Source organism: Schistocerca gregaria, chromosome 9 (assembly GCF_023897955.1).
Source record: "Schistocerca gregaria isolate iqSchGreg1 chromosome 9, iqSchGreg1.2, whole genome shotgun sequence".
NCBI lineage: Eukaryota > Metazoa > Arthropoda > Insecta > Orthoptera > Acrididae > Schistocerca > Schistocerca gregaria.
In genome coordinates, this window is record NC_064928.1 from 165167584 (window position 1) to 165183082 (window position 15499).

Below are 15499 nucleotides of genomic sequence, written 5' to 3' on the forward strand. Positions count from 1 at the left end.
ATTAACAGATGTATATCTAAATCAAAAAACAGCAGGAAGACAGACACTGAAGAGAAGCAGAGCAACAACCAACATAAGATCTAGGGCAGTAACATTACATGTCTGTCTTTTTATTTTGTCTAATAAGGAATTGACTGTGAAGGCAGCACAGTCATTGGCAAATGTAACCTGTTTCAATATGTTTATTTCCTGTTGCATGTTTTATAGGTTCATGGGTACTTTATTTGTCCTATGTAATAATGACCTATATGCTGTTGGTTATGAATATTTGGGTATCATGTAGTTGCAGGGAGTGTGGTGTTTGTCATTGTATTTTTTCTATAAATTTTGAATGGGAATGTATTGTTGTGTCTTGTGACATTTAGGTCAAGTTAACTGCTGCTATTGTCTTGTTAATGTTCTGACTGTTGAAGCAATTTCAAATCCAAACAATTTCTTTGGCATCCCCTTTTATTAACAGCAGCATCCCTTCAACATATGTGCTATAAAATTCAATTTTCTTTGTGCAGGTTTCTTGGCTATTAAACAGTTTTCATTCCAAATAATTTATGCACGTGTCAGTTAAGGTATAACATATAAATGATCTCACTGCTAGCCCATCTGGCTGTTTATAGATGTCATTAAATGTAAAGTAGTTGTAACTTAAGGTTAGCTGGAAGAGTTCTATGAATTCCACAATAATTTTCTGAATGTGTTGTGCAAAATACAAATATAAATATAACAAAAATCGTGTCTGGGAGCAGAACAAGCTATTTTATTAACAAATCCATTGTTCTTACAGTCCCATATTTTCACTAATCATTTTTAATGGATAAAATCACGTTATTAGAGCCAAGCCAGGCAACAAAAGCTATTTACAAGTATAAAAATCTCACTACTCACATATAGTTGCTCACATACGATTGAACAAACATTGTTGCCTGTTAGGTCTAATTCTGAATTACATAAAAGCTTGTAAAGCACAAAGCAGAAAATTGTTGATGAAAACAAAAAAGGCACTTACACAAGAAAGACAACTTACTAAGGAGACAGGTGCTCAGCATGTAGACAGAAGCAGCAAACATTATGGGACCTACCATATATGACATTAAGTGCCAGTACATCCAAGACAAAGTTGATAAGGAGTAATTGAACATTTGCAATACACATGGTAAGAAACTGCAGACTCTGAAAACCAAACAAAATAACACACACACACACACACACACACACATCTTACAGCAGAGTGTTGAACAATACAGACATAAAATCTGACCAAAGGAGAAAGAGTCTACTCCAGTAAGGACTAATGTACAACATAAAGCCCACCCTCAACAATCATACACTAAAGCAGGTCTTAGTTGCAACTAAAAATACAGCTGATGGTGCAAAATTCAATTCAAATATTAAAGCAGCAATATGTCACAAAATCAGCAAGCTTCTTGAAAAGAAATTAAGAAAGGAAAGTTTAGATCTTAATAAACTATGAATGATACAAAAACCTTAAAATCCATAATAAACTGAAAAGCAATCAATCCATAATTAAGAAGGCATATAAAGACAATACACTAGTTACAATGGACGAAAGGGAGTACATAGACAGAACACATGAATTATTTGACATCAATAATATTCAGCTCATTAGAAGTACCCAAGAAAGCCATTTCAAATGAAAATTATGGATCAATTAAAGCACGCACATTTCTTCTTAACAGAAACTGGAATCCACAAAGTTGAAAAATTTCAGCCTGAAGAATCTATCCCTAGACATGATGAAACACATTCAACAACGAGAAAATGAAGATAAGTAAAAATGTTATTTGTACATCTTACACCTCTCGATGCTTTTGAAAGGAATCAATTTCTATGAAGAGACTGCATGTTTATTGGTGATATGTGGGAGTGTAAGATTAAATATTAAATTTAGAATCATGGGGCTTCAATTAGTTCTAGGGACAATGCTGCAGGTTGTTGGCTTCATTAAAATTCCATGAGCAAAGCTGGTCCTATCAATATTCTCTGTCAGTTGCTGCAGTGATCTAAGTACAACCTTGGAGCCCTTATGATAAGGAAAACAGAGCTGTTCTTTCTTCTTTATTGATAGAAAGAGTTATGTTTATTTTTTTATTTTTGAGATACACCCCAAATGTTGATAAATAAAATAATAGCTTATAATACAAGATGTACAACTTCTGCCATTTTTCCCCAACATTTGAGGCTTTAATGAAACAAATTGGTTACACATGTATCATTCAAAGTATTTTACATCACTGGCCACTACTTTCTCCATCTTTTGGGTAGTGTATGAATCCTGCGTTGAAAAAACTGTTATCTTTTGAAGCAATCCACAAATCGATCCAATTTGTGACTTCTTCACGAGATCAGAAGTGTTGGTTAGCCAGGCCATGCGCCATTGATCTAAACAGGTGATCGAGGGAGCAATATCTCGAGAATATGTGGGGTCGAGCATTGTCATGCTGCAAAATCACTTTATCATGCCTCTCGCTGTATTGCGGCCATTTTTCTTTTAATGCTCTGCTCAAACACGTTAACTGCATTATATAATGAACACCTGTGATTGTTTCACTTGGTTTTAACACCTCATAGTACACTATGCCAAGCTGGTTCCACCAAATGCAGAGCATCATCTTGGAGCCGTGAATATTCAGTTTGGTCATGGAAGCATGGCCGGGACATCCCCATGATTTTTTGCACTTAAGGTTATTGTAATGAACCCATTTTTCGTCCCCAGTCACAATGCAATGCCAACATCCCTTCCGTTTTTGCCTCTGAAGCAACTGTCCACAAACAAACAAATGCCGCCCAACGTCTCTTGGTTTCAGCTCACACGGGACCCAAGTTCCTTTTTTCTGAATCATGATCATAGCCTTGAGACATTTGGAAATGGCTTGCTATGTCACTCCCACTAATTGTGCAAATTCTTCTAGAGTTTGACGTGAGTGTTCACTCAGCGATGTCTCCAATTCTGCAGCTTCGAAAACATTCTCTCTTCCACCACTATGACAGTCTACTACGTTAAAATCACCATTCTTGGAGGGTTGAAACCACTCATGACACGTTGTTTCACTAATAGTTTCTGTACCATACATACTTGAGAGAATTAAATGAGACTCAGCTGCTGTTTTCTTCATAATGAAACAAAACACTAAAATCTCCCTCGAATGACGAGACTTAAGCTCGTAAACTGACATTTTCAATCAAGAACAACTTTATGATGCAGACACAAATCGACTAATGTCTGAATAAGGTTATGTTGACCAAGGTCCAAGCTAGCTGCCTGATGTCTGTGATCTGTTTCTTTTGATCGCTACTTACTGTTGTCGCCGCTTATTGGCAAATGGCGGAAGCAAAGTTATACACCTTATAATATTACTTACTGGCTCTCGTTTGATCATAATTCCATCACAGATGGGTGTTGTATGTTGTTCCAGGGCCATCTCCTGTAAGAAAAATATAATTGAAGACAAACTGCAGAGAATAAACTGAGACTAAAGCATACACTACAAAAAAGTACATACAAAGTCCTACATCTGTGGACTGAGAAATGCTAGTCTGTGTTTGAAGGAGTCATTTTTTAAAATTTTCACATGCTGTTTTACCCCCTTAGTGGTTTAATTTTCAAAAATGCTGGAACACATATTTTTTATTTTCTGATTGAGAAACCAAATATCAGTTTTAATAGTTCTATCTTTGAAATTTCCTTAAAAGCAACATACTTTCATAAAGCCTTTCATCCCTTATTTCACCCCGTTAGGAGTGGAATTTCAGGTAATCCCTTCTTAAATGATCCTATAGTATAAGATCCACATACTATCTGAACTTCAAGTTTCTATCATTTCCTTTAAGAAGAGGGCAGTTAAATGCAGATCTCTGTATATATAAAAGGCAATGTCATGAGTGACTGACTCATTATCGCTCAGTCCAAACTGCTAAGGATAGAAACTGGAAATTTGGAGAATGTGCAGATTTTATACTGTAGGCATACATTAAGAAGAGATTTTTTTTTTTTTTTTTTTTTTTTTTTTTTTGAAATTCCAACCCTAAGGGCGTGGTATAGGGAATAGAAGTTTCCTGTTTTTCGTCAGAATTAAAGAAATACATGTTCGAGCATTTTGGGAAATTTAGCCCTATGAGGATGAAATAGTGGGTGACAGCTTCTTTTGAAAATATACCACTATTAAAGAAATACTAAAGTACCTTTAAAGCTACATCTATGAACACTGGTATTTGAATTCTAAGTTACAAGTAAAAAGATATGTTTTTCAGTGTTTTCGGAACTTGAACCGCAAAAGGGGTGAAATAGGGGATGAGGTTTTTTATGAAAATATTTTATTATGGAGCCTTTTTAAAGCTAAATTTATGAAAATATAAATTTGGCTTCTCAGTTAGAAATAAAAAAAAATAAGTGTTTCACTGTTTTTGGAAACTCAACCGCTATGGAGGATGAAAGTTTTTATGGAAGTATTTCACTGTGCTAGTAGTTTTTGAGTTAAATGTAAGAAAATTTGTAAATAAAATATACACATGCTACTGCTTTTGAAAATTCAACCCCTAAGGGGGAAATAGGGGGTGAAAAGTTTAATGAAAAATTCAACCCCTAAGGGGGTGAAACAGGGCCAGACTGATTCACTGACTCATCACCCAGCCCAAACTACTAACAATAGAAATTTGAAGTCTGGAGAGTGTGTGGATCTTATACTAAAGGCATCATTTAAGAATGGATTGTCTGAAATCCCACTCCTAAGGGGCGAAAATAGGGGATGAAAGGCTTTTTGAAAGTATGTTGCTTTTAAAGAAATTTCAGAGATAGAACTATGAAAACTGCTATTTGGTTTCTCAGTCAGAAATTAAAAAATATATGTTTCAACATTTTTGGAAATTAAGCCACTGAGTGGATAAAACAATAGGAGAACGTTTTTTTAAAATAATTACTATAGAACTACTAAAGAATTTTAAGGCTACATCTGTGACAACTGGTATTTGACTTCTCTGTTAGTAATTTTTTTTTTAAGTATGTTTCAGTTTTTCTAGAAATTCAACTCCTAAGGGAGTGCAATAGGGGATGAAAAATGTTTTAAGAAAAAATCTCACTACATTAAAAAAGTTTTAAAGCAAAATTTGTGAAAATTAGTATTTTACTTCTCAATTAGATATAAAGAACTATTTGTTAGGGGATGAAATTTGCTATGGAAATAGCTCCACAAGAATCCAGAAGGCATGATTAACAAAAACTTTGGACTCCATCTACCAGAATCGCTTTTTGGCCAGATGTATGTTGAGACAAGATCATGCTTATATGGCCTTAATTAGCGCAAAAAGCTTAGAAGGTGTTGCAATTTTGGAACAAGATAATAATTTCATAAAATAAAAACAAAAACAATCTCTGCATGCTATACAGTCTATGCCAGTGAAGCAGTGGTTGCTAAGCTAGTATTTCATAGATTGAAATCAAAATGAAAGGAACATGAGGTGTGTACCTGAGGCAAAGTGAGGGATGGCACACTGAGGCTTCTCCTCGACTGAAAGAATGAGAAAAATCAAAGACCAAAACGATGATGACTTGCTCTTTTGACAGTAGGGGTATCATGCATGAAGAATTTGTTGCCCCAGGAAAAACTGAGAACCAAGTGTTTTACAAATATATCCTTGAAAGCCTCAGGAAAAGGGTGAATTGAGCGAGACTGGACATTGCAGACAGGTGGATGCTGCATCATGACAACACACCCACACCCATCACAGAATTTTTGGCTCAAAAGGCATTTCTGTTGTTCTGCAGCCCCCGCCCCCCTCCCTCCCCTGTTCACCCGATATGACTCCTTGTAACTTTTCTTTTCCTGAAATTGAAAAATGACTTTCAGGGCATCATTTTGGGACTCCGGACAACATTCTTTAAAAAATGTGACTGATATGTTAAAGGCACTACAAGTTGAAGCCTTTCAGTGCTGCAATAAAACTGGCAACAATGACTCTGTGGGTATATAGTTGCCAAAGGGTCCTACTTTGAAGGGGACAATATTGTTGTTTGAAAAAAAAAAAATAATACATAAAAACTTGGTTGATAAAAAATCAGTCTCGTTACTTTTCTGACACGCCTTGTATCTTGTTGGTCATTTATTGAATAAATTATTTGAACTCTGCGAGTATGGACTGCAAAATGTTGTTAGTACTTTAGGACTCGAACTTCAAGAGATATGCAATCTAGTAGTTGAAAGGCATCTGCTTTATCTATTTACAAATCTGCAGATTAAAAATAGGAAATTTTCTGTTAATAATGTAAGATACTAGGTTGCAGCTTTTTAAAATATAAACAAAGTATAGCTATTATTTCCAAACATTTACAAAAGCTGTCATCTTTAACTGCCATTAGTAAAGTGATTCTCCACTATTTAGCTGAAGTATCTTGGAGTAGCATAACTTCATTTCACACGAAATGAAACAATCAGGTAAGTGTTATTTGACAATGCACAGACTCACTATAGAGTAAAAGTTACTAGAAAACATTAACACTATGAATGGAATATATTTAAGAGCAGATACAAATAGTGAAAAGTTACACTTTTTGTTGAGAGAAGGTTCAGCTGCGAATAGCAACGATCTTTACCACTTAAACACAAACCAACATGGGGTAACAGGGTACTAGCACACACACATTATGTGTCCAACATTCAATGTGAATCCAATCAGAAGAAGAGAAGAGAAGATTAACCCTTTCCTCTATGCAAATCAAAATGCAGCCGGAGAGAATTATCAAAGCTGTGCCAAGAAATATTAAGCATAAGCAGGCTTTTGTTATTACTGCATCACACCAATAGAGAGAACTGAGAATTTAAAATATAATACTAATTTTCCTGATGTACATGTCCAACAAAACATATTAACACTTTTGTTATAACTTCAAGTTGAACAAATATATTTCAAGGATGATGCAACACACAAAAGTCACAGATTAAGTAAACAGAGTAAGACGTGTGTCACTTTAACTGAGTCCGAGTCTAGTGGCTGCTGGTTGGCTGGCCGTTTAGGTGATGCTGCTGCTGGATGGCTAGCAGACAGCACCACATGTAAAAGACGCGCGTAACTGTGCAGCAGCACTTTGAAAGATTGGCGAGTCACAACACATTTCCCACCTTTGAAGTTTTTGCACAGGTCTTGATGGAGGTGGCATGTAGATTGCTAACGTATATAGGTGTTGTTTGACTGGCCGTTAAGTCCAGAGGTGGAGACTTCCCATACGGACAGAAGTGTCCCCGATGATAATGGGTCGAGACGACATGAGATGTGGGGGTTAAATCTGCTGGGGACCTGTGCACCAGTCTGCCCATTGTGGCAAGTCCAATTGTTATAACAGGACACATGGGCAATGTGTCCGTGTCCGTAGGAGAAGGAGGCGAGTAGAGTTGCTCCAACAGATGATGCTCATCTGGTTTCTGCATGGGCACATCTCCTGTTGGCATCAGTTCTAGTGCTGGCACCGATATGATGGTAAAAAGACTGCAATGTGAGTAATGAGAGATTCCAGGATCCCGAGCGTCAGGTAGAGCCATAGGTGGTGTAGTGGCATCTGGAACAGGCGTTGCCGGCACACGAGGGCAAAGCTGGTCCGAATGACACACTGAAACACCCGTGTCCATCTGGATTTCATACAGGCATCGGCCACGGTGTCATAAGCTGCGGTCAGGACTCCATTTTGGCTGCTTGCCATATCCCCGTACCCATACAAGGTCGCTGGTGGTGAACCGGCCAAGCGAAGGCACCCATGGCCGTGACATGGAAGGCCGCAGAAGATGAAGTAGCATGCAGTACTGTTGGACATGTAAGAGCTCAGCCGAGTTGTGGTTGCCCATAGGGATGAAATGGTAAGAAGCCAGAAATTGGAGAAGCGCATCATCAGCAGCAGAAGAAGTCAGGAGTTTCCTCATCTGAGCCTTAAATGTGCGGACCAGTCATTCAGCCTGACTGTTTTACTGTGGATGGAATGGAGGGGCCGTGACATGCATGACAAAAATCCACAAAATTTGAAGAGGCAAATTGAGGACCATTATCAGTAACAAGAGTAGAGGGAAGGCCTTGCAAAGAGAAATGCGAGCTAGAACATTGGTGGTTTCCGCGGTGGTAGGTGATGTGCAATGGACAATGAAAGGAAAGTTAGAGTAGACGTCAATAATGAGTAGCCAATAAGTACCTAAAAGAGGTCCCGTGAAGTCAGCATGAATATGCTCCCAGGGCTTCTCAGGCGAATGTCACGGTGACAAAGATGACTTTGGGGTGGCGGCCTGTGATGCACAAGGGCCACAGGCAGCAACCATGTGTGCAATTTCAGAGTCGATGTCGGGCCAGTACACATGACGACATGCCAGAGATTTTGTGCAAGAGACACCCCGGTGCCCTTGGCGAACGAGGCGTAAGGCCGAAGCACGCAAAAGATGCAGGTACCATAACACGCGGCGAAGCATTTTTGGTGGAAAGGAGGATAACACCATTCCTAGCCGTGAGGCGGTAAAGCAAAGTGTATTAGTTCCACAATGGATCAGAAGTCTTAGCGGTTGGACGATCTAGCTAACCCTTCCGAATACAGTGTAAAACCTGGGAGAGGGTAGGGTAGGGTAGGGTCAGAACCTGTAGCAGCCGCCATCCGTTCCCCGGTGATGGGGAACCCATCCACAACCTGCTGCTTGGCAACATCCAGGTGAAAACACAAAAGTTCGTCCCTATTGAATGCTAGATCAGGACCCATGGGAAGGCGAGACAGTGCATCGGCATTCACATGTTGAGCCATCAGCTGGAAATGAATCTCATAATTGAAACAAGACAAGTAAAGAGCCCAACACTGGAGGTGGTGTGCAGCCTTGTTGGAAAGTGACGTTGATGGATGAGACAAGGAATCAAGTGGTTTGTGATCCATAACGAGATGAAATTTGGATCCATAGAGAAAAACACCAAACTCATGAAGAGCATAAATAATGGCCAAAGTTTCTTTTTCAATTTAAGAACACTTTCATTGGACATCCGCGAGCGTTTTGGAGGCATAAGCAATGGGTTGTTCAGAACCGTCAGAAATATGGTGCGCAAGCACTGCACAAACCCCGTATTGAGAGGCGTCTGTGGCAAGAACAAGATGTTGGCCAGGTTGATAAGTAGCCAGGCACAGGGCCTGTTTCAGCATAGTCTTCAATTTCTGGAAAGCCGCATTGCATGATGCGGACCAGTGAAAAGGCACATTTTTATGCAACAGACGATGCAATGGCTGAGCCACCGAAGCAGCAGACAGTAAAAACCAGTGATAGTATGCTATTTTCCCCAAGAAGGCCTGTAGTTCCTTAACAGATGTAGGGTGAGATAGGGCACCGATCGCAGTGACAGTTTGCTGAAGCGGATGAATACCAACCCGAGGGAGTTGAAACCCCAAGTACATAATAGATGCCTGAAAAAATTTTGATTTCTGAAGATTACACTTAAGACCGGCAGTCTGTAAGACATGAAAAAATGTGCGGAGATTCTGAAGATGTTTTTCAGTGGTGGAGCCAGTGACAACAATGTCGTCCATGTAATTTATACACCCAGGGACAGTGAGCAATAATTGTTCCAAGAATCGCTGAAAGAGAGCAGGGGCACTGGCAACCCTGAATGGCAATCGTTGGTATTGATAGAGGCCAAAAGGCACGTTAAGGACCAGAAGCTGCCGGGAAGCAGCGTCAAGAGGAAGTTGATGATAAGCTTCTAACAGGTCAAGTTTACAAAAATACTGGCCTCCAGCAAGTTTAGTGAACAATTCTTTAGGTCGAGGCATAGGGTAAGTGTCGATAAGGCATTGAGCATTTACAGTGGCTTTGAAATCGCCACAGAGACGAATATGACCATTTGGCTTAGCAACAACAATGACAGGAGAGGACCACTCACTGGAAGTGACAGGAAGCAAGACCCCTGAAGCAGTGAGATGATCTAGCTCCTGTTTGACCTGATCACAAATGGCCACAGGAATGGGCTGAGCCTGAAAAAACTTAGGCCGAGCAGTGGGTTTGAGAGTGATATGAGCTTCAAAGTCATTTGCACGGCCTAGCCCAGGAAAAAAAGGGACCAGAATGTCGTCGACAGGGAATCCAGTTGGATAAGGAATAGCATCAGAGACGATATTGACAGAGTCATCTATGGAGAACCCCAAAACGTGAAAGGCATTGAAACCAAAAAGATTTTCTACATTACTATGGTTGACCACAAATATGGGAACAGTGCGAATGACAAATTTGTAAGATACCTCAGCATTAAATTGTCCCAAGAGAGAAATCCTCTGTTTGTTGTAAGTCTGTAATTGCCTAGTGACAGGTGACAGGATGGGAGAACCCAACTGAAGATACGTCTGAGGATTGATAATAGTGGCAGCAGAACCATTATCCACCTGCATGCGAACATCTCGACCAAGTATTTGGACAGTGAGGAATAACCTCCCTGAAAGGGAAGAAGTACAATTGACAGACAACACAGAATCAGAATCAGCACCATGCTCATGAACATCATGTATGTGGTCAGATTTGCAAACAAATGACACATGAACCTATTTTTTTTTGCATTTGTGACACACGACCCAACGTTGGGGACAATCCTCTCATGAATGTTTTGTAAAACACTGCGGACACGAAGGAAGTTACCGTGGGTTTTGCTGCAGTTTCTTAGAGATTTGTTTATGGTTAGGCCGAGTGCGAGAAATTTCAAAAGACTGAGCGATGGATAGGACTTCATCTAGGGTCGGATTTGCCAACTGAAGGGCACATTGCCTAACTTCTTTGTCGGGCACCGATCGGATAATAGCATCCTGTACCATGGAATCGGTGTACTATTCTTTGTGAACTTCGGTAACAAATTGACACTTTCTACTGAGGCCGTGAAGTTCAGCATCCCAAGCGCGATAGGATTGATTTGGTTGTTCTTGACAATGATAAAAGGATACCAAATGCGTATGCTTTTGAAAATAGATGGACAGAATTGAGCACATTTCAGCAAAGGACAAAGACACAGGATTTTTCAAAGGAGCCAATTGGGACAACAACCGATACATTTGAGGTGAAATCCATGAAAGGAAAAGAGACTTACATGTTTGGTCATCCGTGACATGAAATGCCAAGAAGTGCTGTCAAAGACGTTTTTCGTAATCAGCCCAGTCTTCCACTATCTCGTCGTAAGGAGGTAGAGACAACGACGAGAGACGCCCCACATCACGAATCACATTTGTGAGAAGCATTTTCCATTCTATGAGACCTTGCAATAGTTGCTCTAAAGTAGCCATGAAAACACATGGGTCACTGATGAAAAAGAAAAATTCAGTACCTCGTCGCCAATTTTTATAACTTCAAGTTGAACAAATATATTTCAAGGATGATGCAATACACGAAAGTCACAGATCAAGTAAACAGAGTAAGACATGTATACACTTTAACAGTCAAATCATAACTGACTCTGAGTCTAGTGGCCGCTGGCTGGCTAGCCGTTTAGGTGGCGCTGCTGCTGCATGGCTGGCAGACAGCGCCACATGTAGAGGATGCACATAACTGAACGACACTTTGAAAGATCAGCGAGTCACAACAACTTTATATCTTATCAAACTCAAAACTGAAAAGGTGGATGTAAAAAGAAAAATTATTAGAAATCAGCAGCAGTAAGTTAAATAACGCACAAGAAAATAGAAATATTGGTAAACTTCTATAAACAACATAATGTATTGATTATTGTCGCCAAGATGTACACAAAGTCACAATTCAATATATTAAGAATATTATGAGAGAGAAAAATTTCAATGTGACGGGGGACTGTAATGCAATGGTGTGAGAAGGAAAAAGTTTAGAAAAACATGGATTAGGAGAAATTAATGAAAGAGGAAGTAGCCTGCTAGAATTCTGTACAGAGATGAATTTAATTGTTGTGAACAACTGATTTAAGAATAATGTAAGAAGACAGTATACATTCAAGAGACATAGAGATTGAGGTAGGTTACAGATTGTCATACCATTATCTAATCTGAGACTGAAAAACCAGACTTCAACTTGCAAAACATTTCCAGGAGAAGATGAGAACTGTAGACATAATATAATGGTTATTAAATGCAGACTATATCTGAAGAAATTGAAGAAAGGTACGAAATAAATGAGATGGGACCTGTACAAATGAGCCAATCTGAGACTGTTAGAGTGGAAAAAAGAGATAATTTGATGATGACTAACTGAAACGGGGGAAATGAATACAACAGAAAAGAAATGAGTAGCTCTCAGAAATGAAATAGTGTGAGTAGCAAAGGACCAAACAGGTTCACAGACAAGGCCAGTACAAACTCTTCAATCACACTTGATTCAACTGCATAAAGGAGAAAACATAAAAGTGCAATAAATTGATCAGATAAAATGGAGTACAGATATCTAAAAAATAAGATCACCAGGAACTTGAAAAGAAAATGCTATGAAGTGCTAGAGGAATAAAGCAAACAGTAAAAGGATGCAAAAACAACACAAAAGAAATATGATGTCTATAGGAAAACTAAACAAACTTAAGGCTGATATGTGCAAGGAATACATACAAGGTCTGTACAAGGGAAAGAAACTTGAAGAGAATATAATAGACCGAGAAAGTGAAGTGCATGAAAATGAGGTGGGAGATAGGATACTGCAAGGCTAATTTGAGAGGGAACTGAAAGATCTGACTTGAAACAGGACACTTGGAGTAGATGAATATCCGTCAGAATTATCAAGATGCTAATGTAAATCAATTATCATAACACTGTTCCAGCCAGTATGGAGCATGTATGATAGAAGTGGCATACTGTCAGACTTCAAAAAGAATGCAAGAATCCAAATTACAAAGAAACCAGATGCCAGTAGGTGAATTTTTGATTCGTCAGTTTAATAAGCTACAGTTGTAAAATACTACATGAAATAAATACAGAAATATTGAAAAACTGGCACTAGTTTATATGGGAGATGATCACTTTGGATTCCAGAGAGATGTAGAAAAACAGAAGCAAAACTGGTTGTATGACTATCTTTGAAAATAGATTATGAAAAGTAAACCACGTAAACAGTGTAATAACACACATTTGGTCAAATTTTTATTTTCTCAGTTACAGATGCTTTTTTTTATTATGCAGTTGCTTCTTCTTTTCTTTTCGTTTGGTTCTACAGCTATTTTTTTTCTTTTCAAGTGTTGTCTTCTGATGCATAAATGAAATGATCAAAATATGTAACACTAGGTCTATCACAGGCCTCCAAATGTTGCATCATGGACTGTCTAACTCATTCCCGTAATCCAGGTGTTTGTTGTACCTGCTGGAATCGTTCTTGAACATGCTAGCAAAGAATGCAACATTCACAAGAGATCCTGAATACACTGGTATGTCCTTTAAATGAGCCCAAAAATAAAAATTTAGTTGACTGAGTTCAGGAGATCAATCAGACCAACATATTGCTACCTCAAGACCGATCCATTTAATAAATGGTCATTGGAAGCATCTGATTTCACCCGTCTGCTCAACCCATGATGTAATGGTGTACTGGTGTGTGACATCACTATAGTGCAGTTTTTTGAGTTTTGGGGCTTTGGCATCAGTGATGCTTTGTTTGTATGTATGTGCGGTAGTCTGTGGTAGTGGACTGTTTTATTTGTGGCTTGCCTATAGATATCGAGGACTGTGTTTGAGCTATATAGGTTAAGAGAAATGTCAAATTTCATTTTTTGGAGTTGTGGGTGTTGGTTTTTTGCTATTGAAGGCTTCATTTGAACTACATAGGTCAAGGGAAATGTCCATCCCTGCTTTTCAGATTTGCAGATGTTGGTTTTTTGGTATCGTGGGCTTGGTCTCACTTATACGGGTCGCTTGAAGTGGATGATTGATTTTGTGGCTGTAGCATTATGTCCTAAGTTGAGTTATCTTGTCCCTGCAGTAAACTGCCTATTTCCCACAGTGGTCTCATTAGTTTCATTGTATTGTTGGAGTGAGATGTTCTTGTGTTGTTTTTATTTTTGATCATGTTTGTTTGCATGTATATGTAGTGACAATATTGTTGCCATTTTGTATACACTGGAAGTAGGTGTTTCTGTCATATTGATGACCTCACGGGTCAAAGCAGATGGGTAGAATTGGACACTTCCCTATTGCCATTTATTTGGAAAGCACTGAGCTAAAATTTTTCTTGCTTGTTGAGCAATATTATGTGCTGCCTCATGATGCAGAAACCAAATGTTCTGAGGTAAACGTAATGGAACATCTTCCAATATAACATTTATATGTTCCATTAAAAATTCACTGTATGGTGTTCCAAGGAAAATGAAAGGTAAAGTTAATCTGTCTCCGATCATGCCAGCCCATAAATTAAAATTAAACTACAGTTGGCATCTTGTTTCCAAAACTGCAAAATGATTCTCGTCTGCTCATAAAGGAATGTTGCAAAAATTCTGCACTCCATTTCCACTTCATTAGTGAATAGTATGGTAGATGGAAAGTGTTGGTCCACAGCACACATTTCCAGTAGCCAAATACAAAGAGACTTTCTGGGATTCAAAATCTGTTATCAAAAAGACCTTGCACTCTCTGAAAATGGTATGGATACGAAAGTTGCTCTCTTAAGACTTTTCACACCGTCACCACCTCACATTCTCAGCTTCTTCTATTTCTCTGATACTGATGCCATTATTGTCCTCAGTAAGATGAAGTACTGAATCTTCTAAATCAGATGTTCTAATGTTATTTGGTCCTCCACAATGAAATGACCTGCTCTCAAAACAGCCTCTCCTCAAAAGATGTTCATGTATTATTTAAAATGTCTTATTGTACAATAAACGTTTATTAAGTAGTCTTTCAGCAGACAAACATCTGCTTCAGATGTACTGCAATTTGCAAGTCCATATATCAGGTCCACATACATGTGCACATTAGAATACAATTTAGCAAGAAATGTGCAGTACACACTAGTCCAATAATGATACAGCCAAGCAGGCATTGTACCCAGGACTGGAAGACAGACGCAACACTGTTTCATTTGTGAGGGCCTTATCTTTGAGACTGACACTAATACTTTGGGAGTTCCTACAGCTATTGTTAACTGTACCAGATGGAGATCTGATTAATGAGAAAACCACTGTGTGCACTCCACACACAGTCAGCAACCTGAATAGCAGCCACTGGTGTGTAATTCAACCCCGTCCCCTGCCCCCGGAGACATTTAGGAGTATCCTACAGTTCTCAGCTCCATAGTACAAGTCTTGGAAGTCCCAGCCTAGCTTGTCACAGAGCCTTCGAAGTCTCTGATTTGAGGACTCCTTTCGGCTTAGAGCCAGGTGGTTACAATCAGTTCTGGGAACAATGTTTCAGACTGTGAGCCTCACAGAAGTTCCTGGTCCATTTTCTGCCAGTTGCTCGAATGATCCAAGTGTGGTCTTGGAACACATACGACATGCATCATTTCTTTCAATGTGCTCCACAATTTGCAGCTGGTTGCACCCTGTTTTCCCTTAACAGCTGCCA

The 15499-nt window shown here is 39.0% G+C and overlaps 1 protein-coding gene across 3 annotated transcripts in view; it reads right to left on the reverse strand.

Annotated features, from left to right (window-relative positions):
* The window catches only part of LOC126292258 (zinc finger protein 501-like), a 146357-nt gene that overhangs the window by 105455 nt on the left and 25403 nt on the right, over positions 1-15499 (reverse strand). For all 3 annotated transcript variants that reach the window (XM_049986157.1, XM_049986155.1, XM_049986156.1), the window contains exon 2: positions 3378-3440. In XM_049986157.1, coding sequence (XP_049842114.1) covers positions 3378-3437 — 60 coding nt within the window. In that variant the 5' untranslated portion in view covers positions 3438-3440. The remainder of the gene's footprint in view (positions 1-3377; positions 3441-15499) is intronic.